The sequence below is a fragment of the Babylonia areolata genome, chromosome 2, assembly GCF_041734735.1.
Source record: "Babylonia areolata isolate BAREFJ2019XMU chromosome 2, ASM4173473v1, whole genome shotgun sequence".
Taxonomy (NCBI): Eukaryota; Metazoa; Mollusca; class Gastropoda; order Neogastropoda; family Buccinidae; genus Babylonia; species Babylonia areolata.
In genome coordinates, this window is record NC_134877.1 from 9,351,618 (window position 1) to 9,378,989 (window position 27,372).

At 40.9% G+C, this 27,372-nt stretch overlaps 1 protein-coding gene across 2 annotated transcripts in view; it reads right to left on the minus strand.

Annotated features, from left to right (window-relative positions):
• Positions 1–2,737: 2,737 nt before the first annotated feature.
• Positions 2,738–27,372, minus strand: part of LOC143297329 (uncharacterized) — a 107,053-nt gene continuing 82,418 nt past the window's right edge. For both annotated transcript variants that reach the window (XM_076609627.1, XM_076609618.1), the window contains 3 exons: positions 25,651–25,903; positions 21,900–22,106; positions 2,738–3,029 (listed from right to left, as the gene is read on the minus strand). In XM_076609627.1, the coding sequence (XP_076465742.1) occupies positions 2,738–3,029; positions 21,900–22,106; positions 25,651–25,903 (752 nt within the window). The remainder of the gene's footprint in view (positions 3,030–21,899; positions 22,107–25,650; positions 25,904–27,372) is intronic.

Here is a 27,372-nt window from a genome sequence, read left to right on the forward strand (position 1 = left end):
AAGGTCGTACTGCAAACGTGCCTACGAAAAACTCATGCAGCAGACACAGAACGATAATGAACATCTGTTGACCGTCTTGAGTGGTGTTGATATTTTGTTCCCTTCTTCAACAATAATAATTAATAAAAACAGTAATTGTGGACAATCTACCAACCTTCTGACACAACGAAAAACACTTTCACATTCACACACCGTCCATCAGCATCTGTGTCGAAGTTTTCCGAAATCTATGCACTAGAACAGTTGTAATTTACACAACAAACAAAAGCACAATTCTCACACGTCAAACTTTTGTTCATCTGTTTGTGTCAGCATCCTTTCGCATGCAAGATTGCACTGAAAATACATTTTCAGTTTCATAGAAGACACTTAGAACATGAAAATATTTCAAAAACGGAGTTCAAGAAGACCTAATCAACTAGCCAAGTAAACACCCATGAGGAAAATTAACACACACACACACACTCACACACTCACACACTCTCACTCACTGACAAACACAAACCAGTACTGTGTCATCACATCACGATCTATTGCTGATGTCTTTGCTAACGCCACTGTCATTATCATGATCGTCGTTGCCATTTCCCCCATTTCTCACTTCTTTTTCTCTCATTCATTTTTCTCTTAGATTTGTACTGGGAAAAGACAAGAAACCAACTCTGATGATAAAGGAAATATTTTTGATAAAAATAAAGGGGACTTCCCACGATTCCTCATGCATTGTGAGAAATTGTTGGGGTGCCCCCCACCATTTCTCGCAATTGAGATAAAAGTTGGGAGGGGAACGACCACGACTTCTCACAATCATTTCTCGCTACTGAGATAAAAGTTGGGAGGGGAATGACCACAACTTCTCGCAATCCCACAATTTCTCTCAAAGTGAGAGAAATCATGGGATTGTGAATATCATGGGCTTACAGGGGCGCATTGTTTGTCACAATTTCTACAAGAAGATGGGCGTTTCATGTCATATGAAGACTTAAACAAAAATATAATAATGATATCAACTACATTACTTTCTGTGGCTACAGATTTGCAATATTAGATTATATATGTATAAAACAAAGACTGGAATCAGTGTAAATGATAACAAAAGCTTAGCTGCCCAACTTTTCTTCACAAAATTAACATCTGTTCTAAAAGGATTAAAATCATGTTATGATTCTTTTATTGAAAATAATATATCACAAATGTGGTATGTAAGGTGGGATGAAAAACTCAAGTTATAAACGACTGGAAGAACTGTAGTTGTTGTTTTTTTATATTTGCATAAAATTACCAGTATCAAAATGAAATGGTTTCAAATGAAAATTATCCACAGATGCACAGGAACAAAATATCAGTCTTAAAGAGATGGGAGTGGTGGATAATGAAAACTGTAGCTTTTGTCATGCAGCTAAAGATAGTATTGCTCATGTGTTTTGGCACTGCACAGTTATCCGTCAGTTCTGGCAAAGATTCCATGGCAATGATAAATGAAAACTGTATAAATATTGTGAATACGAAATTGACAAAAACTATAATTTTACTTGGGCATGACAGAAATATACACACTGACGCCATAATTTACTTTATTTTACTATTAGCAAAACAATATTTGTACCAATATGAACTGAATAAAAACAACCCAGCTTTGCAAGGCTTTATAAATAAACTAAATCACAAATACAGAATTGAAGAGTACATAGCCAGGGCAAACCTAAATACTCCAATTTTCAAAACAACTCGATACCATATTGACCACTGCTCTGTGACACATAAATTTAAAATGACTGTCTCATGAACCCACAACATTATACGCTGGTTATGTACATATTACTCATATGGATATAAACATATTTTGAACAAATCAGAGTGGGTTGATCTTTCCTCCTACTTCCCTGCCTCTTTTCGTCATCTCCTTCCCCCCTTCACCTTGATAGTGCCAGGTTCCATGAGAAAAGCATTGGATGTGTAAGTCTGGCACTGCTGGTCCCAGACAGGTCTGTTAACTTCAACCAACTAGGAAAGTTCTGGGTTGTAAGATAGCTTGCATAAAGTGCGAATTGATGAGGAAGATCAAACGGATAGGCAAATGGGGTTTCATCCTTTTTCCTTGCTTGGAGCAGGCCGGGAGAGCCAGATGAGCAAGACAGTACCATGGGGGCTGTAAGTGTCAAACTAGCATCTATTTTCGGACTTAGTGGAATGCTTGGTTTCCTGTATAGTTGGATTATGTGACTAACACATTGCCCCAGTGGGATTATGTTCTGTCACATGAACATAAGGTGAACCTTGAAACGTTGGGGCTGTGAGTAATACTTGTGTTATGCTTTGTTGGTAACTTAGCTTCTGAGTTTTGGAAAACACAGTTTGATGTTAGTTGAATTTTTATGTTGTATCACAAGAACATTGTGGTATTTCACAGTTACACATACAGCTTGGAATCATGATTTCCATAACATCAGTGGATAAACATTTACATCATGTGACAAAAGATGCATTCTTGCTCCAGATGTAACACCAAAAAGGCTTCTGACAAAATCAGGATTATAATTTTACACTTCCACTGTTCTGTTTTCATTGTAAACGAATTAACAGCCTGAGTCTTGAAGGTCTCATATCATCTGAATCACTAGTATGGGTCTCCATAACCAACTCAATTCAGATAAGAATAGACTGGATAAAGTCTCATGAATAATATGGGTCATGGTGGACCCCATGCTATGTGGGGGAAAGTAAAAGGTGGTGAGGTTCAAGATGTGTCAGATGACAGGTGCTCACCAGCAGACTGTGCACTCTTCTTGTTAGCCACCTTCTTGGCAAGACCAGTACTTTTGCTGGATGATCCTGTCAGGGACTTTTTAATCACAGGCTGTCTTCCACAGTCACCACCATGGAAAGTGAGACTACTGGCAGAAGCTCTGGAGGAAGCACTAGGTGTTTTTCCTCTCAGTGTCATAGAGTTACTGCGGGGCCGGGCCTGGGGCCTAGGTGAGGGGTGACTTCCAGCTGTCCTCTGTGAAATGGAGTCCAAAGGCAGTGTCCTAGAAAAAAAAAAAGGTGCTTGTCAGGAAGAAAGTTGGCAGATGAGTCTGGGTTGGCATTACTGATGATGAAAGAAAATGGCAAAACACAAAATAAGAAATCATTACAATGCTTTTAATACCGTATATAAATTGCAAGTTACTGGTGAACACAAAATTTAAAAAAATCAATTAAACTGCTTTTAATAACATATTTAAATTGCCAATTACTGGTAAAACAGTGGATGCTGGTAAAATACTAGATATTACTGATTTGTACACATGCATATGCACACACACACACAGACATATACAGACTAGCACACAAAGCATACAACCGTAACTACACAACTGGAACTACACATAAATACACTCACACAAAGAGAAATAATGTAATAATAATCACAAATTTCTAAATACTGATTTCCTTTTTTGAAACAATAAATCTGTGTCTGTGTGTGTGTGAAATCAAATCATGGTGCTTAGAACCTCGCTGACCACTAAGGCCATCTCAAATCAAATCAAATTATGGTGCTTAGAGCCTCGCCGACCACTAAGGCCATCTCAAGGCTATCGCCACGTTAATACCTACTACAAAGGTAAAAAAAAATAAATAAATAAAATTAAAATAAAAACAAGTCACCACTTTAAACTTTCCACTCAAAGTTTAAAAAACCTTCCATCATTTAAAATCTTCAAATCTGATTAAAAATGTTCACTTCTTTCAAGAAGTCCATCAGCGCCCACGGAGGGACATCATGAAACAAAGTCTTCAGAGAAACTGCCATGTAATGTCTGTGTCTAATACATCGAGGGACATCCTCCCCCTTCAACAAGTAAGAATGAGTATTAAAAAAAAAAAAAGTGTGCCCTGCATGCAGTCTGCACAGCACAGACTCCTCCTTTCTGTTTTTCACCCCCAATGGGAGGGTCTCGTTAAGGTCTGGACGGATTTGGATCTGTACTATATAAAAGGGACTATGTACAAAAACAGCGACACCTCCTGTCAATCCCTCTTGATTCGGTTGAGCGGGTTTAAAAATGGAGCTAAAACCAGAGAGAGATATAAACTTGCTATCTCTTTGCAGAGTCTCTTGAAGGTTTCAAAGAACGACAAAGCAACTGGAGTTCCTGGAGATTGGCATAAAAACCACGGATGTTCCAATGAATGACCGCCATTGAAAAGGTTAAAAATGAAACAGCAGCCTAATCCATCGCTACCTCTTGTTCTCTGCTTGCGGTGGATCAAGGGTGGCCAAGATTGCGTATCTGTTTTTCGTATTAATTGAAGTCCTGTCCGATTCCGCCAAGCCGGAATATCCACCACCTCAACTTTCCCCAACCCCGCTGAGGTCGTAACCCGCCCCTCCTTGGGTTTTGGAGGTCAAGGGGGGTGGGGACGGGAGGCGGACACCATGCCTCCTCCTGAGGCTTCCTCCCCCTGCCCAGCAGCTCTTGAGGACCGCCATACAGGATGGGAAGGGGTGGATACAGCGCCTCCACCCGAGGCCAATGGTTTCAAAGTCAGTATGTCGTCTGTCTGCGTCCCTGTGGACATCGTCTGGATCACAACGTCCACCATCCTGGGTCTGACAACTGATGCGTAAGATGGACCTGCCTTCGGCAATGTAGCCTCCACTAACTTACGGGCTTCAAAGAATGGGATTTTCTTCTCCATCTTCACCTTCTGGATTTCCTTTTCTTTTTTCCAGATAGGGCAGTCTTTGGACGACGACGGGTGGCTGCCTCCGCAGTTCACACAACGGGCTGGACTTATGCACTCGCCCTGGTGTGCTGCCTTTGAACAGGTGCCACACACCTCATCCTCCTTGCAACGGTCCCGCACGTGTCTGAACTTCTGGCACTTGAAGCACCATAGAGGGGACGGTACGTACAGACTTACGTTCACCTGCAGGTACCCAACTCTTATGTCCTTGGGGACATTGGGGCAGCAAGAGGTGAGGAAGAATGTGTTGGTCGGGACTCTGTCTGACCCCTTCTGTACTGTCACCCTGTAGACATCTGTCACTCCCTGAGAGGACAGCTCACTCTTAATCTCTGCCTCAGACACTCCTCTCAACTCAGGGCATCTGATGACCCCCTTTGAGCAGTTCAGTCCTTTTTGAGGGGAGACCTTCACCACCCTGTCCACAAAAGTAGCTGTGTCTGCCTTTTCGATGTCATCTTCGCCAGAAACGTTCCGTTCCTCAGCCTCTTGATGGACTTCAATGCACCTGCCAAACATTGAAAACCTTTCTGGGTGGCGAAGGGGCTGAGAGCCGACATGGGCTTGTCATCATCAGTGCCCTCCACCACAAGCCACAACGGCCAATATCCAGAGGTCTCTCGGACCTCCAAATCGGAGTCCGAGTCACTTTCTGTTTCTGGTCTCCTCCTTTTTGCAAGTTTAGGGGGTGTGATTGGATGGAAGCCTTTTTTTTTTGCTTTTTTTTTTTATCTTTAATTCATCCCTCCCTTACCCACCCATCATGGGGTCCAACTTAGGGGCCAGGGTTACGGGAACACCAGCCTGACCCCTTCCAGGTTTCGGGAGGGGGAGGGGGGGACATGCGACAAACAGCCTAGCTCTAACCCCCCCCCCCCCCCCCCCCCCCCGCCCGATCATGCCCAGCTCCCAGGGACAGAGAACTGAGCACTGCGGGGGTTATCATAGTTAGCCTCTAAACTGCCAGTCTTGACCCAGACCCACGTAGGGGTAGCCGATTGACACACATGGGCGAACGTGTGCCACCTGTCTTAGGAGAGGTCCGAGCCAAAGGGACATGTTGAGAGCAGCGTGCTCTCTCAATCCCCAGGATCTCATTCCCCTCCATCACAGGTCGCACCGCACGGCGAACACGGCGGGCCTGAAGAAAGCCGCAGAGAAAAAAAGAATGTGGAAAAGAAGGCTTGATGGGGAGCTGAAGACAGAAAAGAGGTGGTAAAAAGAAGAATAGAGAATAGCGAAAGGGACAGTGGGTCACTTTTAGTTTGGGCCTCACTCATGACCTGTTCAGCATGGGAAGCCCTCTCAGGGGCATCAGTACAAAAAAACAAAAACAAAAAAACACTTATTCAGCCTGAACAGCTACAATGGCTATGTAGGCTGTCAATTAAGACCTGGGACTAGAGCAGTAAACCCCCAGAAGCACTGATGCCCCCGCTGACATAGCTCACTCAATCACTGGCCACTAAGCCTCCCGACCACGACAAGGTAGTGACCCCCCAGGAGGAGGTCATCTCAAGGCTATCACCACGTTAGCAACTACTTCAAGTCAAGAGTAAGAAAAGTACAATAAAAACTAGTCACCGCTTTAAGCTTTCCTCTCAAAGTTTAGAGAATCCGCCGTGTAATGTCTGTGTCTAACGTCATGCAGATCCCAGCAGTCAAGGAGCATGTGTTTCATGGTGAGAGACTCATCACAGGGAATACATCGAGGGGCCTCCACCCCCTTCAACAAGTAAGAATGAGTAAAAAAAAGTGTACCCTATGCACAGTGTGCACAGCACAGACACCTCCTTTCGATTCTTCACCGCTGATGGGAGGGTCTCTTTTAGGTCTGGACGGATTTGGAACAGCTTGTTGTCCATCTGGATGTTTCACTCCTCTTGCCAAAGATCCTTAACGTAAGTGTTCACCTTCTGCTTCATGTCTGTGTATGATACGAAGGATCTCAATAATTTTTCCTTTACATTGTTCCTGGCCAGCTGGTCTGCCCTTTCGTTACCACGAATGCCAACATTGCCGGGAACCCCACCAACTCAACATCATATCCTTTCTTTTTTATGAGAGTAAAAGCATCATAAAATTCCAGCATTTTGGGATGAGTCAGATTCCTGCATGCCATCGCCTCCAGGGCCGACAAGGAGTCTGAGAAGATCAGGAAGCTCTTGTGTTTTGAAAGAAGAACCATTTCTACCACCAGAACCAGTGCAGTCAGTTCCGCAGTGTACACTGAGCTGTCAGATAGAATGTGTTCCATTGAGGGCTGGTCAGGAAAGGTGGGACAGAACGCAGATGCAGCGACTCCGTCCTCCGACTTGGAACTGTCAGTGAAGATTTTTTGAAATGTGGGAAATTTGTGGCAGAGTTCCAAAAAGTAAGATTTGTAGGCCAGTGAACTGGTGGAGTCTTTATGGTACGATGCCAGAACAAATCAGACCTCAGGCGTTTTAAAGGTCCACGGTGGGCTGTCAGAGAACTTAGAGAAATCTGAGATGCTGCCAACATCCAGATCAGCATCTTCCATCTGTGGCTGAATACGGAGTCCAAGTGGAAGGATGCGCTTTGGGCTGTCTTCAACTTTCTTGCTGAAAGGATTGTTGAAGACACTATCTGCGTCTGTCTGCATCCCTGTGGACGCCGTCTGGACCGCAACATTCACCATCTTGGGTCGTATGACTGCTGCGTATGATGGTCCTGCCTTTGGCAAAGTAGCCTCCACTATCTTCCGAGCTTCAAAGAATGGAATTTTCTTCTCCGTCTTCACCTTCTGGATCTCCTCTTTTCTCCAGGTGGGGCAGTCTTTAGATGAAGGTGGGTGGCTGCCTCCGCAGTTGACGCAATGGGCTGGACTGGCGCATTCGCCCTTGTGAACCGCCTTTGAACAGGCGCCACACGCCTCTTCCTCCTTGCAGTAGTCTCGCACATGGCCAAACTTCTGGCACTTGCAGTACAGCAGAGGGGACGGCATGTACAAGGACACATTCACAAGCAGGTAACCAACTCTTATATCCTTTGGAATGTTTGGACAGCAGAAGGTGAGGAAAAAAGTGTTGGTCGGGACTCTGTCTGACCCCTTGCATACCATCACCATGTAAACATCTGTTATGAGAGGACAGCTCTTTCTTTATCTTCGCCTCTGATACTCCTCTCAGATCAGGGCATCTAATTACCCCCTTAGAGCAGTTCAGCCCTTTGTGAGGGGAGACCTTCACCGCCCGATCCACAAATGTGACAGCTTTCTGCAGAAGCTGAGACAGTCTTTTCAATGTACACTCCACTAAAGAGGATCCGGTCCTTAGCCGCTTGATGGACTTCAGGGTACCTGCTGGACCTTGGAATCCTTTCTGGATGGCGTAGGGGCTGAGAGCTGACAAAGGTTTGTAATTGTCAGCATCAGCACCCTCCACCATGAGCCATGATGGCCAAAATCCAGAGGTCTCTCAGACCTCTGAATTGGAGTCGGAGTCGCTCTCCATTCCTGGTCTCCTCCTCTTCACCACTTTTGGGGGTATTATGTGAGTGGAACGGACAGACCAAAGTGGCGTTCAGCTGTCCACAAAGGCACCAAATCCTGTGAGGCCAACAGAATCACTGCAGCAGAGCAACGCAGACAGGCCAGGAAAAGCAGTGCCAGCAAGTCCCTGACAGCCGCCACCATCCCCTGTCCACACTGCATCAGAACCTTCCGGGTGCGGATTGGCCTGATCAGTCATCTGTGCACCCACAGAGCCCAACCCACCCACCCCCAGGATGACTAGATGGTCCTCGTCGATCCCAACGGACGAACCACACACATGTGAGTGGAAGCCATAGTTTTAGTTTTAGCATTCATCCCTCCCTTACCCACCAACTATGGGGTCCAACTTAGGGGCCAAGGTCAAGGGAACACCAGCTTGACCTCTTCCAGGTTTCGGGAGGGACATACAACAAACAGTCAAGAACTAACTCTATCCTCCCCGATCATGCCCAGCTCCCGGGAACAGAGAACTGGACACTGTGGGGGTTAACTTAAACAGCCTCTCAAATGCCAGTCTTGACCCAGCCCCATGTAGGGGTAGCCGATTGACACATACGGGCTAATGTATGCCACGTGTCTTAGGAGAGGTCCAAGCCAAAGGGAAGTGTTGAGAGCAGCATGTTCTCTCAATCCCCAGGATCTCATTCCCCTCCATCACAGGTCGCGCCGCACAGCAAACACGGCGGGCCTGAAGAAGGCCACAGAGAAAAAAGAATGTGGAAAAGAAGGTTTGATGGGGAGCTGAAGACAGAAAAAGAACCGGTAAAAAGAAGAGAGAAGAACGAAAGGGACAGTGGGTCACTTTTAGTTTGGGCCTCACTCACGACCTGTTCAGCATGGGAAGCCCTACCAGGGGCATCAGTACAAAAACCACCACATATTCTGCCTGAACAACTACAATGGCTATGTAGGCTGTCAATTAAGGTCTAGAAAGCAGTAAACCTTTAGAAGCACTGATGTCCCCACCGACATAGCTCGCTCGATCACTGGCCACTATGCCTACCGACCACGAGGAGGTAGTGACCCCCCGGGGACAGGGTCAAGCCAGCCTGACCCCCTCCAGGACCCGAGAGGTGTGTCTGTGTGTGTGACAGGAAGAAGAGTCAGGCAGCAGATCTACATGTGTGAGACCCTTACAGTAAGAGTCATAATTCGGCTGAAATACATGCAGTACAACATGCTCACACACATACAATGTCTTTTAATGGTTCACATCCTCACCCTTCCAGGCTATATACTGTAAGGCACTACTTTCTTCTGGCATACATTCAATAGTAGCAATGAGGTTTGCATCACACAATGAAGACTAGAAGAATGCAGGTTCAACCTTATTGTTGTTGGATTATCCCAAGTCTAAGATGAGCGTACTATGGGTCAAATGGGAAGACTGGGGCCACCCAATCAAGTGCATCCATTTGATGAATGTCTTTGGGAGTGCTGCTCAAATTTTCTGACTGCCAAAGCAGGCATCTATATCTTATGGGTTTCAAGCCATTCTGGTTTCAACACATGGAGTTTATTTAAAGATCAGGCATCTGCTCCCTTCAAAAAATTTTTTTTTTACATCAGATAGTGCATAGTGTGTATGGATTCATCTGCATGCTTCCACACCACCTTCAAACTGAAACTGAATCGAGGACTTCACTGATGTCAGGATATACTGAAAGGATCAAATCAATTCAATCCTCTTGCATTTAGCATTGCCGACTGCAAAAGGGCCATTTCAGGGCTGATCACTCATCTTAAAATCAGTCAAGGAACACAAAATAATGTTAAAAGGCTAACTAAAACATAAAAAAAGAATCAATTCTCTCACTTCTCTGTGTTTAAAATATTGTGACAGTGTAAAAAGATCACATCAACATCATATGTCTCAGACCACGTAAAATTCAAATCAAGTAAAAGACATTCATTTCTCTTAGGAATTTGAAAAAGGTGTACAGGGGGACACCTTGGAACAGGATCTTTGTGGAGCCAGCCATGAAATGTTTGAGCATGATATCATCCAGATCCCAGCAGTCGATCAGAAGATGCCTTATACTCAGAGGCTTGTTGCACAGCAAACACCACAGAGGTCCTTCACCTTTCAGTATAAGAGAATGTGTCTGTACAACAGAAGGGAGGAATTCTTTAGGTCAGGATGGTTCTGAAACAGCTTCATGTCCGTCTGAATTTTCCATTCCTCCTGCCAGAGGTGTGTCTCACATAGGAATTAACTCTTGGCTTAAGGTCCATGTAAGGTAATGTGTCATGAGAAAATGGTTCATGATCAAAGGCACTCTTTGCCAGTCAATCCGGAACTTTGTTCCCTCAAATGCCCACCTGATCTGGGACCCAAGCCAGAATAACATTGCAACCTTTGTGTTTAAGGTTAGTGTGGAGTTCATGGAATTCCACCAGCATAGGATGGTCAATGTTTTGACCAGCAATGGCTTGAAGAGTTGACAGAGAGTCTGAAAAAATCAGAATTAAAAAAAAAAGATAATCATGAGCCAGTTTCAAAGAAAGAACCATGGCAATCAGTTCAGCCATGTATACACAGCTTTCAGAAGGGAGAAGTTCAGTGAAGGGGGAGTTTGCAGTGGGCAGGCAGAACGCAGCAGTCCTCATGCCTTTGAGCTGTCCATAAAGACTTAGTAACAGGACAGATTTGGCAGAAACTGGTAGCATCTTTCTTGTGCACAGCCAGAGCAAAGTGTACAGCAGGCATCTGGAATGTCCTCAGAGGCTTGTCTGGGAACTCTGAAAAATCGATGGCTCTAATGTTAATATCCAAACTGTCAATGTGAGAAAAAATATACATCCCCAGTGGAGGGATGCTGCATGGACTTTACTTCATACATGCCCTGGTACCAAGAGTTAAAAATGCAATCACACAGGGTTGCCCAGTTCAGAAAGTAATTTCAGGTAGTAGTTGAGAGCCAGTTTCAGCCTGCCATTGGCCTTGAAGGGCTCCCCAGCCTAAGCATACAGACAGTACACTGGTGTAGTGCAGAATGCTCCCAGAGTCCGAGCCCCTGATGGTGTATCTGTATGGGGTCTGAGGTTTTCAAGTAGGACATCCATGCTGAGCAATAGATAACACAGCCATTGTCCAGTTTGGAGTGGACTGAAGCTCTGTAAAGGTTGATAAGAGCCTTTCAGTCTGGGCCCCAGTCCATATGGGCCACTGTGGAAAATGTTGACCGCGTTTTGGCATGATGCTTTTAAGTTCTGGACGCAGACAAGGAAGTTCAGTTCTTGTTGTTTTTTAATCCCAGGAACTTGGCCTCAGTGACAACCTGAATAATGTCCTTTCCAAGTCAAATCTCTGGGTTCGAAAAATGGTCTATGAAGTTATGAAAATTAATGCACTGGGTTTTAATGGTGGAAAATATAAACCTGTCCTCCAGGAACTAATCAAAGTAAACTCAGAGCTTACTGCCAAAATGTTTCAGCCACTAATTACAGCCATATGGGAAGAGAAGAGGATACCTAATGACTGGACAAAGGGTGTCATTGTTAAGATTCCAGTGAAGGGCACCCTGAGTAACTGCAACAATTGGCACAGAATAACCCTTTGTCAACTCCAAGTAAAATCATTGTGCAGTTCATCATACAACAAATTTTAGATGTAGTAGACAAGCAGCTGAGGGGGAAAAAACTGCAGGTTTTTGGAAAGGAAGAGGATGTGCTGACCAGATATCAACCCTAACATCACTGTGCAGTGTACAGAGTGGCATAGACAGCTGTACATCAACTTTGTAGATTTTGAGAAGACCTTTGAGAATTTCCACAGAAAAAAGCCTGTGATGCTTGTGGGATCTCGTAGAGAATCATTCTTCTCAAGAGTTTTTACCCCAACTTCACATGCAAAGTAGAAAACATCAAGAACAGTTTTGAGGTAAAGACAGGAGTAAGGCAAGGATGCATAATGTCAGCACTGCTCTTCGATTTGGCCATGGACTGGATGATGTGAAGATCAACCAAAGATCAACCAAGAGGTATGAGATGAGATGGACTCTCTTCTCAACACTGGAAGATCTTGTTTGAAGATGACCTGGCATTGGTCTCCCACACTCATCATCACATGCAAGAGAACACAACCTGTCTCAGCACCTTTGACTGCTCTTCAATATGGCCATGGACTGGATGATGCGAAGATCAACCAAAGATCAACCAAGAGGTATGAGATGGACTCTCCTCTCAACACTCGAAGATCTTGAGTTTGAAGAAGACCTGGCACTGTTCTCCCACAATCATCATCACATGCTAGAGAACACAACCTGTCTCAGCACCTTTGAACAGCAAATAGGCCTAAAGATCAGCTAAAAGAAAACAGCTTTGATGACAATGTACATTTCAAATTCTTCACCAGTTAAAATTAACAGAACAGATCTACCCACAGCATACCCGGGCAGTACTGTCAGACACAATGGGAGAGAAGGCAGCAACATCAATTCTAGTTCTTTTGTCAAAATTATGACTGGTGGATCAAACACATTCTCCCACATAATATAGATTGAGATAAAAGTTTAAAACTTCCCCCATTTTCATCAAAACTTTCCAACTTTGATAAAATGTAACAAACACTCTACACAAAAATTTATGTTCTGTAGTCTTCTATTTTCTGGTAATTTTCTTTTGCATCAACAATCTGAATTATTGCAGTTGAATCATATGTAAACTGCACAAGTTGATCCAAAAGAAATTTCCCCGCTTGAAATTACATTTGATTTAAACAGACTTACTGCAACCACCAGTGCAGACTCTGACTGGGGTCTGAATACTGTCCTTGCACAAAATTCTAGTCCACCAGTGTAGACAAAAGCAAAAGTAGCAATGGCTAGTGAGTGACCTGACTTAGGTATACCACTTCCCATCAACTTATGCATGTTTTTCTCCCAGGGTTTCATTGCATATATTTGATTTGATATGGATACTTATATAGTGCCTATCCTCGGTCAAAGACCAAGCTCCAAGCACTTTACAAACTCTGGGCCATTTGCACAACAGGCTGCCTACCTGGGTAGAGGACTAAAATAATTATAGACAATAACAGATGCATTTCTATGTCACTTTGCTTTAAAACTTTAATGTCTGTGGTCAAAGGATCCAGAATCTGAGAATGTACTACAACTCTCTGATTGAGAATAATATCGCACCAAAACGCTGCACAAAGTGGGATGAAAAACTTGATGTTGAAAACGATTGGAAAAATTGCTTTCTTTATTTACATGAACTCTCTGATGTAAAACTGAAATGGTTTCAAATGAGAATTATTCATAGGTGCATAGGAACAAATGTGATTTTGAAACAAATGGGATTATTAAATAATAACAATTGTAACTTTTGCCACTTTGTTAAAGACAGTACTGATCACATGTTTTGGGATTGCCCAGAAATCCAAACACTCTAGCATGCCTTTGTTGCTGTGGTGAATGAAAGATGTATGAATGTTTATAATATGCAGTTGACAAAAAACTTTGTTATCCTTGGAGTTGATCGACATATTCACACTGATGCCATTTTTTACTTTATGCTGTTGCTGGCAAAACAGTACTTTTATCAACATAAAATGAGTAAAACTGTCCCTCTTTTGAGAGTATTTCTCAGTAAGCTTAAGCATAAGTACAAAACAGAAGAATACATAGCACGAGTAAACTTACGATATTCTGATTTTCAGAACACATGGATACCATATAAGCCATTGTTCTTGAAATAATTTGTTAATTCCACTTGGATGCCAGACCATTTATTATTGAATTTTGTTTCCCTTTTGATAATGTTTGATAAGCTATTCATTTCATAATCCACACATCAAGTTCAAGTGCAGAAATTGTGAAAATGATTTTTTTTTTTTTTTTTTAACCTATATCATCAAAATATCATATCCTTGAGGCCCGATACTGTATATTCCATTGGCATTTGTATGATGTAACTGAAGTTTATATGTCAACCTATCACAGTGTTGAGTCCGACTCACATATGAAATGCTCCGATCTTTTTTTTCTTTTTTTTAAAAATTTTATTTATGTACTTGAACCCTATCCCCTCTTTTTCCCTTTATATATATATATATATATATATATATATATATATATATATACGTATGTAAGATGTATAATGAAAAAAAAAAAAAAAATTTATATATATATATATATATATACGAACAGTAGTATGAATAATGTGACCACTTACTACTTAGTACCTTTGAAATGAATTAAAAAAAAAAAAAAAAATTTTTAAAAGAAAAATAAAGAACACTCGACTGACAGCTTACAACGGACGGGAGATTCCATGCACAGGTCCAATGTACTTGCAGCTTCATCATAAAGGAGACTTCATTTCTGCCAAGTTCTATGTGGTAGACGTTGATGGCCCTCCTATTGTATGCCTTCCTACATGTGAGAAGCTAAGCCTTGTAACCATCAACTGCAATGTAATTGACCTCAGTGACATATCCACAATCCATGGTCTCATGAAGGCATTTCCAGGACAGTTCGATACTCTAGGTACCTTCAAAGAAACAGCTCAAAACCTAGAGTTGAGGCTTTTATTGACCCACCACATAAAGAGTGAAGATGAAAAGTGAGCTCGAGAAGATGGCAAAGCAAGGTGTCATCAGGAAAGTGACCAAACACACAGACTGGTGCTCAAGTTTGGCATACTCAGTTAAGAAGGATGGATCACTCTGAATATGCATTGACCCTCAAAAACTGAACAACGCTTTGAAGTGCTGTACCTACAAAGTCCCTACCCTAGAAGAAATCAACCCAAAGTTTGCTGGCTCCACGGACTTTGGTAAGCTTGATGCGAAAGCTGGATACTGGTCTATACCCCTGGACCATGACAGTCAGCTTTTGACAACATTCAGAACCCCACTGCTGGCATTGTCTTCCCTTTGAACTGAAGGTTTCTCAGGACATCTTCCAAGCAAGGATGGATGAAATCTTTGAGGACCTACCAGGTGTAGTGGGGATCACTGATGATGTAAATGTACATGGTAAAGATGAAGAGGAGCATGACAAGAACCTGCACAGGCTAATGGAAAGAATGTGGAATGGTCTTCAACTCAGAGAAGTGCCACATTCATCAGCATGAGATCTCCTTCCCTGGGAACATATACTCAGACCCAGCTAAAATCCAGGGCATCCAAAACATGCCAGCCCCCAAAGACAAAGAAGATTTGCAGAGATTTCTTGGCATGATGACCTGCCTATCCACTTTCATCCCAAACTTCAGAACAAAGTCTCAACCATTGAGAGAGCTCCTAATGAACTACGTGCCATTTGAGATATCAGAGGATCACATCCATTGCTTCACAGCTTTTGAAGTCCATTGTATCAACTTCTACGTGTCTCATTGCTTCACAGCTTTGAAGTCCATTGTATCAACTTCTACGTGTCTCAAATTCTTCGATCCCAGCATGCCCACAGTCCTTGAAGTGGACAGCTCCATGAAAGGCCTTGGAGATGCTCTCCTTCAGGATGGATTCCCAGTGACATTTGCATCCAAATCTTTAGACACAGTTTCAGTTTCAGTTTCAGTAGCTCAAGAAGGCATCACTGCGTTCGGACAAATCCATATACGCTACACCACATCTGCCAAGCAGATGCCTGACCAGCAGCGTAACCCAACGCGCTTAGTCAGGCCTTGAGACACAACACAGAGCAACTACTCCAATACAGATAGGGAAATGCTGGCAGTGGTTTTTGGGATCACAAGATTCCACACCTACCTGTGTGGCCGACCGTTCAAGGTAATCACAGATCACAAACCTTTGGAGATGATTGCTCAGAGACCCCTCCTGAAAGCACCTCTCGCCTTTAGCATATGCTTCAAAAGGTTCAAGGACACGACTCATGTAGAGTACAGACCTGGCAACACAATGACACTGGCAAACACATTGTCATGCAACACAGATCTTGAACTCAGAGTTGATGGACTTAACCTGTCTGAAGACGAGATCTGCTTTTGTGAGTTTGATTTCATCAGCTTCACACCAACGAAGCAATTCCACCTGCGAGAAGCCACAAAGTCAGAGCCAGTACTCAACAACCTTATGGAAACCATCATCAACGGATGGCCAGAGAGCATCAAAGACCTTCCCACTGACATAAGACCCTATTGACAATTGAAGATGGTATAATCTTCAAAGGACCACAGGTGATCATACCCAAATGTATGCAAACAGTCATCTGGAGCAAACTCCACCAAGCCCACCAAGGAGTTGAAAAAACACAATCACTGGCAAAGGAATGTGCATATTGGCTGAACATTTATAAGGACATTGAGCAGATGATCAAATCATGTGACATATGCCAAGAACTCGCCAATGCCAACCAGAAGGAACCATTACTTACACATGACATTCCAACCACACCCTGGACAAAAAACTTGCCACAGACATGTTTGAGATAGGTCATTTCTTAATGCTCATCTGCGACTACTACTCAAAATACCCAGCCATCGCAGAACTGACTAAAACAACCAGTGCTGCCATCACTGAAGAAGTGGAACAACACTGGCTATGTTTGGCAGACCTGACATCATTATTAGCGACAACGGGCCAAAATATCAGGGCAAGCCATTCCACGATTTCCTGTGCAAATGGGGAATTGAACATGTGACATCGTCACCAAGATACCCACAGTCAAACGGGTTTACTGAAAGACAAGTTCAGACAATAAAGAAGACAATCAAGAAATGCGAACAGGATGAGACTCCAGGATGACTCCAGGCCCCAAAGACCACATCTACAGAGAACACATGTAATGAAAGGAGGAATCAATGAAGGAGAACAACAAGAACGCTGGACAGTGTCTCCCACCTCTTCATGAAAACAAAGCTGTTCAGGTTTTTGACAAACAACAGAGAATCTGGTCACCAGCAGGAGTCAGTAAATCCAAAGAATCTAGATCATACAATGTTAAAACCAGTCAAGGAAATGTCCTCAGAAGGAACAGAAGTGACATCCGAGAAAGCCAAAGCAGGACGAGTTCCCAGAACACAACATTAAGAAATCAGAAGATAATCATATGAGAAAGAGCATACCTTCCACAATGTCAAGTCAGGGTACACCAGAGAGACCGGCATGTACCAGACCAAGACATGACAATCACCCCTCTTGGTGACTCATGGAGACTTGAGAGAACACAGAAGAAACTCACACTGAAGATCCTCCTGTCATCACCTGACATGGCAGGGTTATCAGAAAGCCAGCACTCTACAGAGACGATTGAAGAGAGAAACCAGCATGGAGATTATTCACTACAATGGATCTGGATAACAATTCATTTGACACACCTTTACCCATTTTCAGTTATCAAAAAACCCATATTCATTACAGTTTCAGCTGTCCAAACTGTAATAGGATGATACCATATTAATAGTGATGAGTGAGAGAGTCAAATATGCACATCAACACAATAAACTCTACACACACACACACTATGGATGTTAAATGGACATGAGATTGTTCATTACAACAGTTTCACAAAGACTTGAAACAAAATTAATGTGGTTGAATGAATGGAAGAAGAAAAGATTAGGAATGACATGACATAGTTAATTCCTTTGATGATTTATTTGAAGTCCCTTGTGTTTTTATTCTAACTTGAAGAACTCTCTTAGAAAAGAAAAAGAGGGATATTATATTATTGCATTTGAAACTAAATGCTTTGCTTACGAAACATTGTGTGACGGGCGGCACTGGAAGACACAATGATTCAGCACAGTCGTAAAGCTGATTCCTTGCCTCCTGTATTTTTTGTGAGAATGCTTCATGCATCATTGTCAGTGTGTGTGTGTGTGTGTGTGTGTGTGTGTGTGTGCCGTGGAAGTTACGATACGTAGCCTAGAAATGAGTCTGTAGAGGAGGGGGGGGGTGCAGGGTAATTGTGTGTGTGTGTGTGTGTGTGTGTGTTTGTGTTTGTGTGTGTGATGGGGCTCATGTACGTTTATGTGTATTTGATTGTGCTTTCATATCTGTGAAACTGCATGTTTGTTGCATATCTGTTATGCATATGTGTGTGTATGTGTGAATGTGTGTCTGCATGTTTTACATTTATTTGCTTATTTATCATCATTGTTGTCTTTTTATTTATTTATTTTATTTTATTATTTATTTATTTTATTTTATTATTTATTTATTTATTTTATATATATTTTTGTTGTTGTTGTTTGTTTTTTGTTTTTGTTTTTTGTTTTGTTTTTTGTATGCTTACAGTTCACTTCATCAAGTTTTTGCACCTTATAAATATTAGTAGTAGTAGTAGTAGTTCTTTTTTTTTATGTATTTATCTATTATTTATTTACTTATTTCCTTTTATTTTATTCATCTATTTATCTATTTTATTTTATTTTTTGTTTGTTTGTTTGTTGTTGTTTTTTTGTTCCCCCACCCCCACCCCCCAAAGGCCTGACTAAGTGCGTTGGGTTACGCTGCTGGTCAGGTATCTGCTTGGCAGATGTGGTGTAGCATATATGGATTTGTCCGAACGCAGTGACGCCTCCTTGAGCTACTGATACTGATACTGTCAGTGTATGTATTTTGTACATGATTATTCCTTTTTGTCAAGGAATGTGCTTCAAAAAAAAATGTGTAAGCATTGTAAAATAATGTGTGATGATATTTTTGCCAGTGGGTTAATTTCCTGTGTGTTTGGCATATGCAGATCTATTTCAGTACTGGTTGTGTACTGTGTGCTAGGTACTAGTTAACACTGTACACAATGTGGAAGACAATGTGCAATTTGATACAGAGAATAATGTGGTAGCTGATGAGCTGTGAATAGTGCTGCCAGTTTCAGCTATTTTTTTGGTCATACTGGCCAGTTGTTGTGGCTAAATGCTTAAATGTCTGAGCCAATGAATGAGCAGATTAGTAATGGAACCTTTATTGTTCGGCAAAGGCTTCACCCCTGTGCCCCTGTTGTTGCAGATTTCAACAGTTGCATCAATTCCATCAGTCCATCTTCTTAATTTCTTCAAGTTTCTTCATTGTCATCGTTGTTGATGCCTTCCACCTCTCTCCTACGTCTGTTGCGTTTCAACACGAGTGCCTGTCACTGTCTACACCTCTACCCTGCTCCAACTACTTGTCACCATAAAGGCCAATCTACTTCAGCTGCCAAGCTAAGTGGCATCACAGTGTGTGACTGTGAACTTTGGAGACAGTGGGGAGGGCTGTGATGTGACAAACTTTATTTATTTATTTTCTTCTTGGGGGTGGTTTGGGTAGTGCGATTGTGTGGATGGGTGAAAGTAAAACATATTAATTTGATTTATATATTCTATTTTGATTTTGTGTGTAATTTGATAATGGGGTGTATTAAAATTATTAAATAATAATTCTTTTGTCAACTTCTGTTATTTTGGAGAGTCAGCGCATCTAGTGTGTAGACCAACTATGTCACTGGATGTTGAGGATTCACCATCTTGTGACAATGTATTTGTGTATGTTTATATTGTTTGTTGTTTTGTTTATCTATTTTGAGATGTTGAAATGGACTGCTTGCTATCATTCGCATGTCAGATCAGTTTTACGAATATCACTGTGAAGTTAGACAGGACAATGTGGTATCATCAAATGGTGCATACACCTCTATCATTAATTGAAAGAATGCTTAATTTGTGCTGTTTAGCATTAAATCCTCTGCTGATTTGAAGTAATGGATGACTCAACTATTTCATCATTAAACTGTCTAGGATTAGGGAACATGTGTATATGAATTGTTTTTCATTATCTAAAGCAAAAAGCCCCATCAAATTATGGTCTTCAAAACATACATTTTGACAAACAAAGTTGAAAAAATATGTGGATACAGAATGGGGCTGTAAATGCTTCATTGTTTCCTATAGATCATCCTTCTGAGGTGTTGCGTTTCTGATTGATGATATTTTTTAAATTCAAAATCCAATAACATAAAAATGATGAAAAGGGAAATTACAAACCAGTATTATCTCTTACTACAACAGGGAGTGACTTATTCCTTCTATTTATGTATGTATCAAATAGAGACAATCCATAATTTTATTTCACTGTAAAACTGAGATGGTACAATAACCATATTATTTTAACTGTAGGTGACTAGAAGTTAGCACTGGACCCAAATCTTGACTTTTGTTGCTACAAGCTCATAAATGAGGCACAGCACTGGAAAGCAAGCTATTTTTAGCTATGCAAAAATACATGTCACTAGGGCATCTTTGAAGTCTTATCTTTGCTGTCGGTAAATTTTTTTTTTTTAAATCTGGCTGAAGCTGTAGATTTTTTGTTTGTTTTCAGATGCCTGCCCTGTTGGTACTGCTGAAAACATTGTCACTGAATTGCAGTGTTCAGTGCATTTGACATCAGACTTTTCTGAAATTATGTCAGCAGATGATGTGGCAGTACACTTTATGACTGCAGTTAGTAAATCTTATTTTGATCTGGGATATAAAGCCGCAGTTAAAAAAATTCATCATCATTATGGGTAATCTTTTCTGTTTAAACACAAATGAGGCCTGTAAGCCCACGATTTCTTTTTCTTTCTTTTTTTTCTTTCTTTCTTTTGCATTTGACAGCTACACAGTCAGGGTTGAAGTCTGAGTTTCTATTTACGCTAAAATTGATAAAATGACTGCTGTTAATCAATGTCTCATTATGATATATAAAAGTGCTAAGTTTTGTGGAAAAAGAAAGAGAAATGAAACAGTAATATGACTTTGGAAACATTTTTGGCTTCTTTAGAATTTTTTGTGCCCTTCCCAGAAGTGCATTGCTGTTATACTTAGAACGTGTGGAAAGAACTGTTTTTATGTTGTTGTTGTTTTCGATTTTATGCCAAATTTTGTGTCATTGAAGTATTTCCAAAGAAAATGAAATCGTTTATGTTTACCATGGGCACACAAATACAACTGAAACACACGGTTATTACATGAGTCAATTTGTGTGTAAACACACACATGAGCTAAGAATTGCCTGAAATCAACAACAACAACAACAACAACAACAAAAGAATGCTTGAATTTTGGGAATCACACTGGTGACAAGACAAATTTACAAGTACCACCACTTTCGTTCTTTCATTCATGATGCACGAGGCAAGGCATGTACCAAAAGCAGGTGAATAGAAAAATATTTTATGTAAGCCCTAAAATGGACCCAAGGATGGATACAAGCTGATCTTCATCTCTGTTACTTTCATTACTCTAGAACTCATAATAAACACACCTTGCTGGTGGGTTTTAAAAAAAAAGGACCCATAACCTTTTACGGCCATGAGGGCAGTGAATTTGTATTTACTGCATCTAGGGGTCAGCACAGGAAGGCGGGGCCCAATCCTCTCCTTCTGCCATTTTAACCTTCTCCAATCGAAGTTAAATGGCCATTATGTTTGGATGGAGTAAGGAAAATTGGAGTAAAGTGCCTTTCCAAAGAACACAATACATTGTGCAAACGTGGTCTAAAACCCACATCACTGGTGACCACTGGATTAGAAGTCCAATGCCCAACCAACTGCCACTTTCCATTGGACATCCCCATGCATGATGAAGACAGTAAATCTCAGTTATATTTTCTGTTTGTGATCTCATTCTTGCACTGTTCACACACAAAAGAAATTTGCAGAAAACTGTACATTTACAAAGATATAAAAAAGACAACCCACAAGTAACAACATACTTGCATCCACGGTCCAGAGAGCCACTGCGCTGTCTAAGATCTAATTTAGCTCCAAACTGTGTCAGTGACCCTGTGCCTGTCAGAAGATGGGAGTCAGAACGACCACCAGGTTGGCTGATATCCATGTCCTCTCTATCCACCGCATACCTCTGCTGGGAACTGTCCCATGTGGCATACCGTTCACTATCAGAGCGCTGAAAGCTTGTGCTGACAGCAAAATAATGCAAATAAGATATGATGAGTTCAAGAGAAGGCACCCAGTAACATAATACGGAGAAATCAAATTCTAAAAACAAGCATCATTCAAGTTTGAAAAAAGGAAATTTGTCACCTGACAAATACAAAAAAAACACAAAAAAAACTATCATTTGTACTTGTAGAACCCTTTGTGACAGTTAATTATCGCAATGAAACATTTCTGTAGTGCACTTCTCTCATACAGATAATTATTACCTTTATGTGTTTCACAAAGAGTTATAATAATGCAAAGGAACAATGACAAAAAATTAAAATACACACACACACACACACACACACACACACACACACACATGCCTACTCACATGGATGCACACTTACCTTGCTCTCTCTCTCTCTCTCAAATACACACACACACAACTTTGAAGCACAAAAATAATCAAACATAATTACTTTTAAACATAAACACTCTCAGGCCATACCCACACCAGCCTCCCCCCATGCTCATAACATAAACACAAATGCACACAAACTCACACACACATTCACAGACATGTACACGCACATACACAGACATACATTCATTCACACATGACATCCATATAACAGAGCAAAATGGGTATCACATGGATAAATTCACTTGCAGCACACATGCAGACAGACAACAGGTAAAGTAAAAAAGAATAAGTTTCAGGAGTATCATAAAGCTTAAATAGGCAGCTTTTGAGAGCTGTTCTAAAGGATAAAGTTGACCATGTATGATGGTGTGGGACTTGATTTCTGATTGAAGAAGCTGCAAAAAAAGTTACATTGTCTGTTGATTTTTGTTTTGATGTGCAAAAAAATGGGTACAATTACAGAGCGCTGTAAAACACTACACATAAGGCCTCATGTACTTGGAAAGACTTTTTTGAATGACCATTTTCCCCTCACAAACAGGAAGATAAACAAAATGCTGCATATTATAGTTATGATGTTTGGGGGTCTATTAGGAAGTGTGGTGGTCAATGGTAAAGTCTTTCTGGTTATGAACTCCGTACCAGAGTCTTTACAGCCACCTCAAACTGAGAAATGCAATGAAATGACAGCATGGAAGGAAATAGTTTAACATGGAAGAAAACTGAAGAGTCATTAAAGAAGGGTAAAACAAAACTTAACCCTTTCACTGCCATGTCATTAAAGAAGGGTAAAACAAAACTTAACCCTTTCACTGCTAAACTTGCATTTATGCAACAGCTAGGTTGAAGACTATGCCACTGAAGGCTGACCAGATCATGGGTCTGTTATCCATGAACCTACTGCTCTTTATGTTCGGTGGTAGGACAGGTCATATTTTCTACACATCACAAGAGGAATCCCCAGCTATTCTTAGACATCATATTTTCTGTGTTTATAGCACAAGGGAATTTTGCACTCTAAATTGACTGGCGGTGAAAGAGTTAAACAAGAACTCCAAAGGGTGTTCAGTATCTCCACAGGCTCTGACATGGAGGCTCAGTGCTTGACTGCAACCTAAGTAATTGTTCTTAACCTCTTTGTAAGCTCTGTTCTCTTGACACTGTCTCTTCATGTTCACTCCTTATTCGAGCTGGTGGCATGGGGTCTGTGACAGAGATGGTAACTGGTGAGAAATATTTAAAGTCTGTGAAGGAGGTATGGTGGGGTTTTGTTGTTGTTGTTGTTTTTGCTCTCAAGTACTTGACCCCAAGTATATAATAATACGATGGAAAGTCATTAATTTTTCATTCTGTAATTTCAGTGGTAAACCCCTTTTCCTTTGGGAAAGAAATCCTGTCAACTGCACTAGCTTGATATTTGCTCCATATTGAAGACTCAAGCAGTCTGCAACAACAACAAAAGTAAAATGAAGTATCGGTAGGTCACATCACAGAAGCAGTCCTACTGGACTATGTAACAGAGATTCAGCAATTTCAAATAATATTAATTGATTGGGCATTACCTCTTATATGTTTTGTTCTGACATTTTTGAAACCTTACATGTATTTGGAAATAACCTGACAATTCTTTGAAACTGAAACAAATATGATTTCGTGTGATCTGTTTACCACAGACACAATAAACGTTTTTGCTAAACTTTGTCTTGAAAGCATTCAGTCTCATACGAAACACCAGAGAGATTACCAGTCTATAATAATACGATGGAAAGTCATTAATTTTTCATTCTGTAATTTCAGTGGTAAACCCCTTTTCCTTTGGGAAAGAAATCCTGTCAACTGCACTAGCTTGATATTTGCTCCATATTGAAGACTCAAGCAGTCTGCAACATTCTTAAACTAAATGTTGTATAGGAATTTCTAAAGTATTCTCTATTGTTTGTGCAACCCTTTTTGCTGCTCTGTCAGCCATTTCATTTCCTTTGATGCCAGTGTGGGAGCGTACCCAGCAAAATTCTGTGTTTAAGCCTTTGGCTGACAGAATGTGTAACAAATAATATATTTCAAAAATAAGATCTGACCAGATATTTATATTAATTGATTCTAATGCATGTAACACTGATTTTGAGTCAACCAAGAAAACAACTTTGAATATAGCTACTGGGAGATTTATCAGATATTCCATTGCAAGCATTATAGCTACTAATTCAGCTGTAAATATAGATAGTTTACTTCCTAGATAAAATGATCTTTCAATTTTATGTGAAGCAATTACAAAAGGTGCACCTGTATTTTTGTTTTCAAGCACTGAGCCATCTGTTAACACATGAAGGTGGTTAGGATATTTTTCCATATAAACAGGTATTTGCATTTACTTTCCTAATGTTGATATTTTCATCTTTTTTTCTGATCACAATAGTTTATATCAAAGGCTGGTTTCTGTGTCTCCCATAGTGGTATGGGTGTGGAAATATAATCAGCTGCCACGTTTGTTTGTTTTTTGTTGTTGTTGTTTTTGTTTTTTAATTTTTATATATATTCACGAACTTTCAATTAGGTCAGAAGTGTATGTAGCTATTGTCATTTGAGATGAAATATTGCTGGCCCTTTTTGGAAAGTCTGTATCTGATCTATTTTCAACTCCTTTCCAATATAGTTATCACTTGTGCAAGCTCTTATCACAACTTTTATGTTGCAAGTTCTCGATATTCATCCAGTGGTAGAATTTCAGCTTCTCTGTATGTTTACCAGATTGAAGCATGATTTGGGACACCTAGTGCAAGTTTATACGCTTTACAATCTTAAGTTTTTAACTTTTTTTTTATTAAATATCTAGGGGCACTTAAGTACACTCCTTGACCATATGTAAGTTTTGATCTGATAAGTGCTGCAGACAGGTGTATCAAAGGTTTTACATCCATCCCCCAAAACTGTTTACTAATGTCAATAATGATCTTTAGGAGATTTAAACTTTTTCTTGCTTTTGTTAGTATGTAGTCAAAATGAACATTACAAGTCAGTTTTGTTGTGAATATCTAATTAAATTATTGTGTGTGTGCATGTGTGTGTGTGTGTGTGTGTGTGTGTGTGTGTGTATGTGTGTGTGTGTGTGTGTGTGTGTGTGTGTGCAAGTTGTCAGAATTCAACATATTCATTACCTTTGGTAGGACGGAAAGACGTAGCGCCCATAGTGCTTTTTCCCTTCTTCAAATCTTTGTCTTGTGGAGTCCATTGTCTCCATGCTAAGACGCTGTTCTATCATGATAATGGCCTCACAGACCACATTGATGTCATTGTTGATGAAGTGAATTTCCTCCACAGGACTCCCAGTGCCTCTCTGCTGCTCACTGAACAGCATCACAGCAGAAACCAGGGACAGGACACACAACTCCACAGGCATTCCAAAGATACCTGCAGTGGAGAGGATCCACTCTGAATGACACTTACGAGATCCCATCCCACACAGTCTCATCACATTTCTTTCTTGAAATTGTCCAGTACCAAGCTGAATTTCTTCTGTGACAAAATATACCACAAATGGTGGATGGCAAACGATTCCAGTAAAACAATATTTTCATAGCATTAGGCCACTAAACTATGTTTTCTGATGGACAAATGGCTAATCTATCATGACATGTGACTCTTCTATGTGACAGATGAAGCAAACATTTTTAGTTGGGGGTGTTAAGTCAGTGAAACAAGAGAAACCTGCACATCATGTAAGAGATGTTCTGTTTGTTTTGGGTTTTTTGGGGTTTTTTTTATTCCTTATCCATTTCTTATTCCTTATCACTGCACTGGAAGTGGGCATGGTCAACATTTAAATTAGGTCGCCAAGCTCATAACAAGTTACACTAATTTCCTTGGTTATTTCCTTCTTTTTTTTCCAATTTCACACAGTGAAAATGTCCAGAATGTGACCTCCAAATGCTAGTTATGTTAGTATTTACTTGCTATGGAATTCAATGTCTCCACAGCATGATAACAAAATTTCAAAAATAGGTCACAACAAACTCTAAAAATAGCTCACAGTGTCAGATGTTTATTGGTCATTAAATCTCACTGTCTCGTTATGCTGCTTACATATTTTAAGAAACATGTACATTCTTTCATCTCTCCTGAGCTACTTGTGGCCTGAAGTAAACAGAAATATAAGTAGAGATTTATCTATAAATTTAGGTGTCATTTGAAATAGCAAATAAGCCTCATATTTTTAGTTTTCCGCTTCCACGAGTTTATATTTTGGTATGAAACAAAATATTTCAGCCTATTCAAACATGACAATGTTAATTCTGGCATACTGTAATTTAATCTGAAACTATGAATGTAAGTATTATCAAGGTCAGCTGTGTAATTTTGCATAGGGCGCCAGACATTTGTCTAAACTGGTAATAAGCATTCACTAAACACTAAACACTTACACTCACTTCCATTCACAAATTCCAATCATCAAAACTCAAATCTCCATTGGAGAAGGGTCTGTGCTGAAGATTGTACAGGGTGGCTGCTGTAACTCGATGAGCATGCATGGTCCTGGTCAGACAGAAACTGTGATGAAGGAGTCGGCAACACCAGATGATGCTCAACCAGATGCTTTTACAGCATTTGTCCAGCTACAACTGTTGAGTCAGTCTCCAAACATCTTGAAAGCTGCTATTTGAATATGGAGGCCTTCCAATATGATTAAAAATTTGTGCTCATTAAATGTCTCTGTAATTCTCCATTGGGTTTCTTTTCCCAGGGCATATACAGGTTGACTCCATGACCCGCACAGCTAACTGTTCTGGATTCAAATGCTCCACTGCAGGCTGCATAATGTCCATTGCATCTTTCATCATTGCTGTTCAATGTGCATTTTCTGATAGTGTGGCCATTGTTGC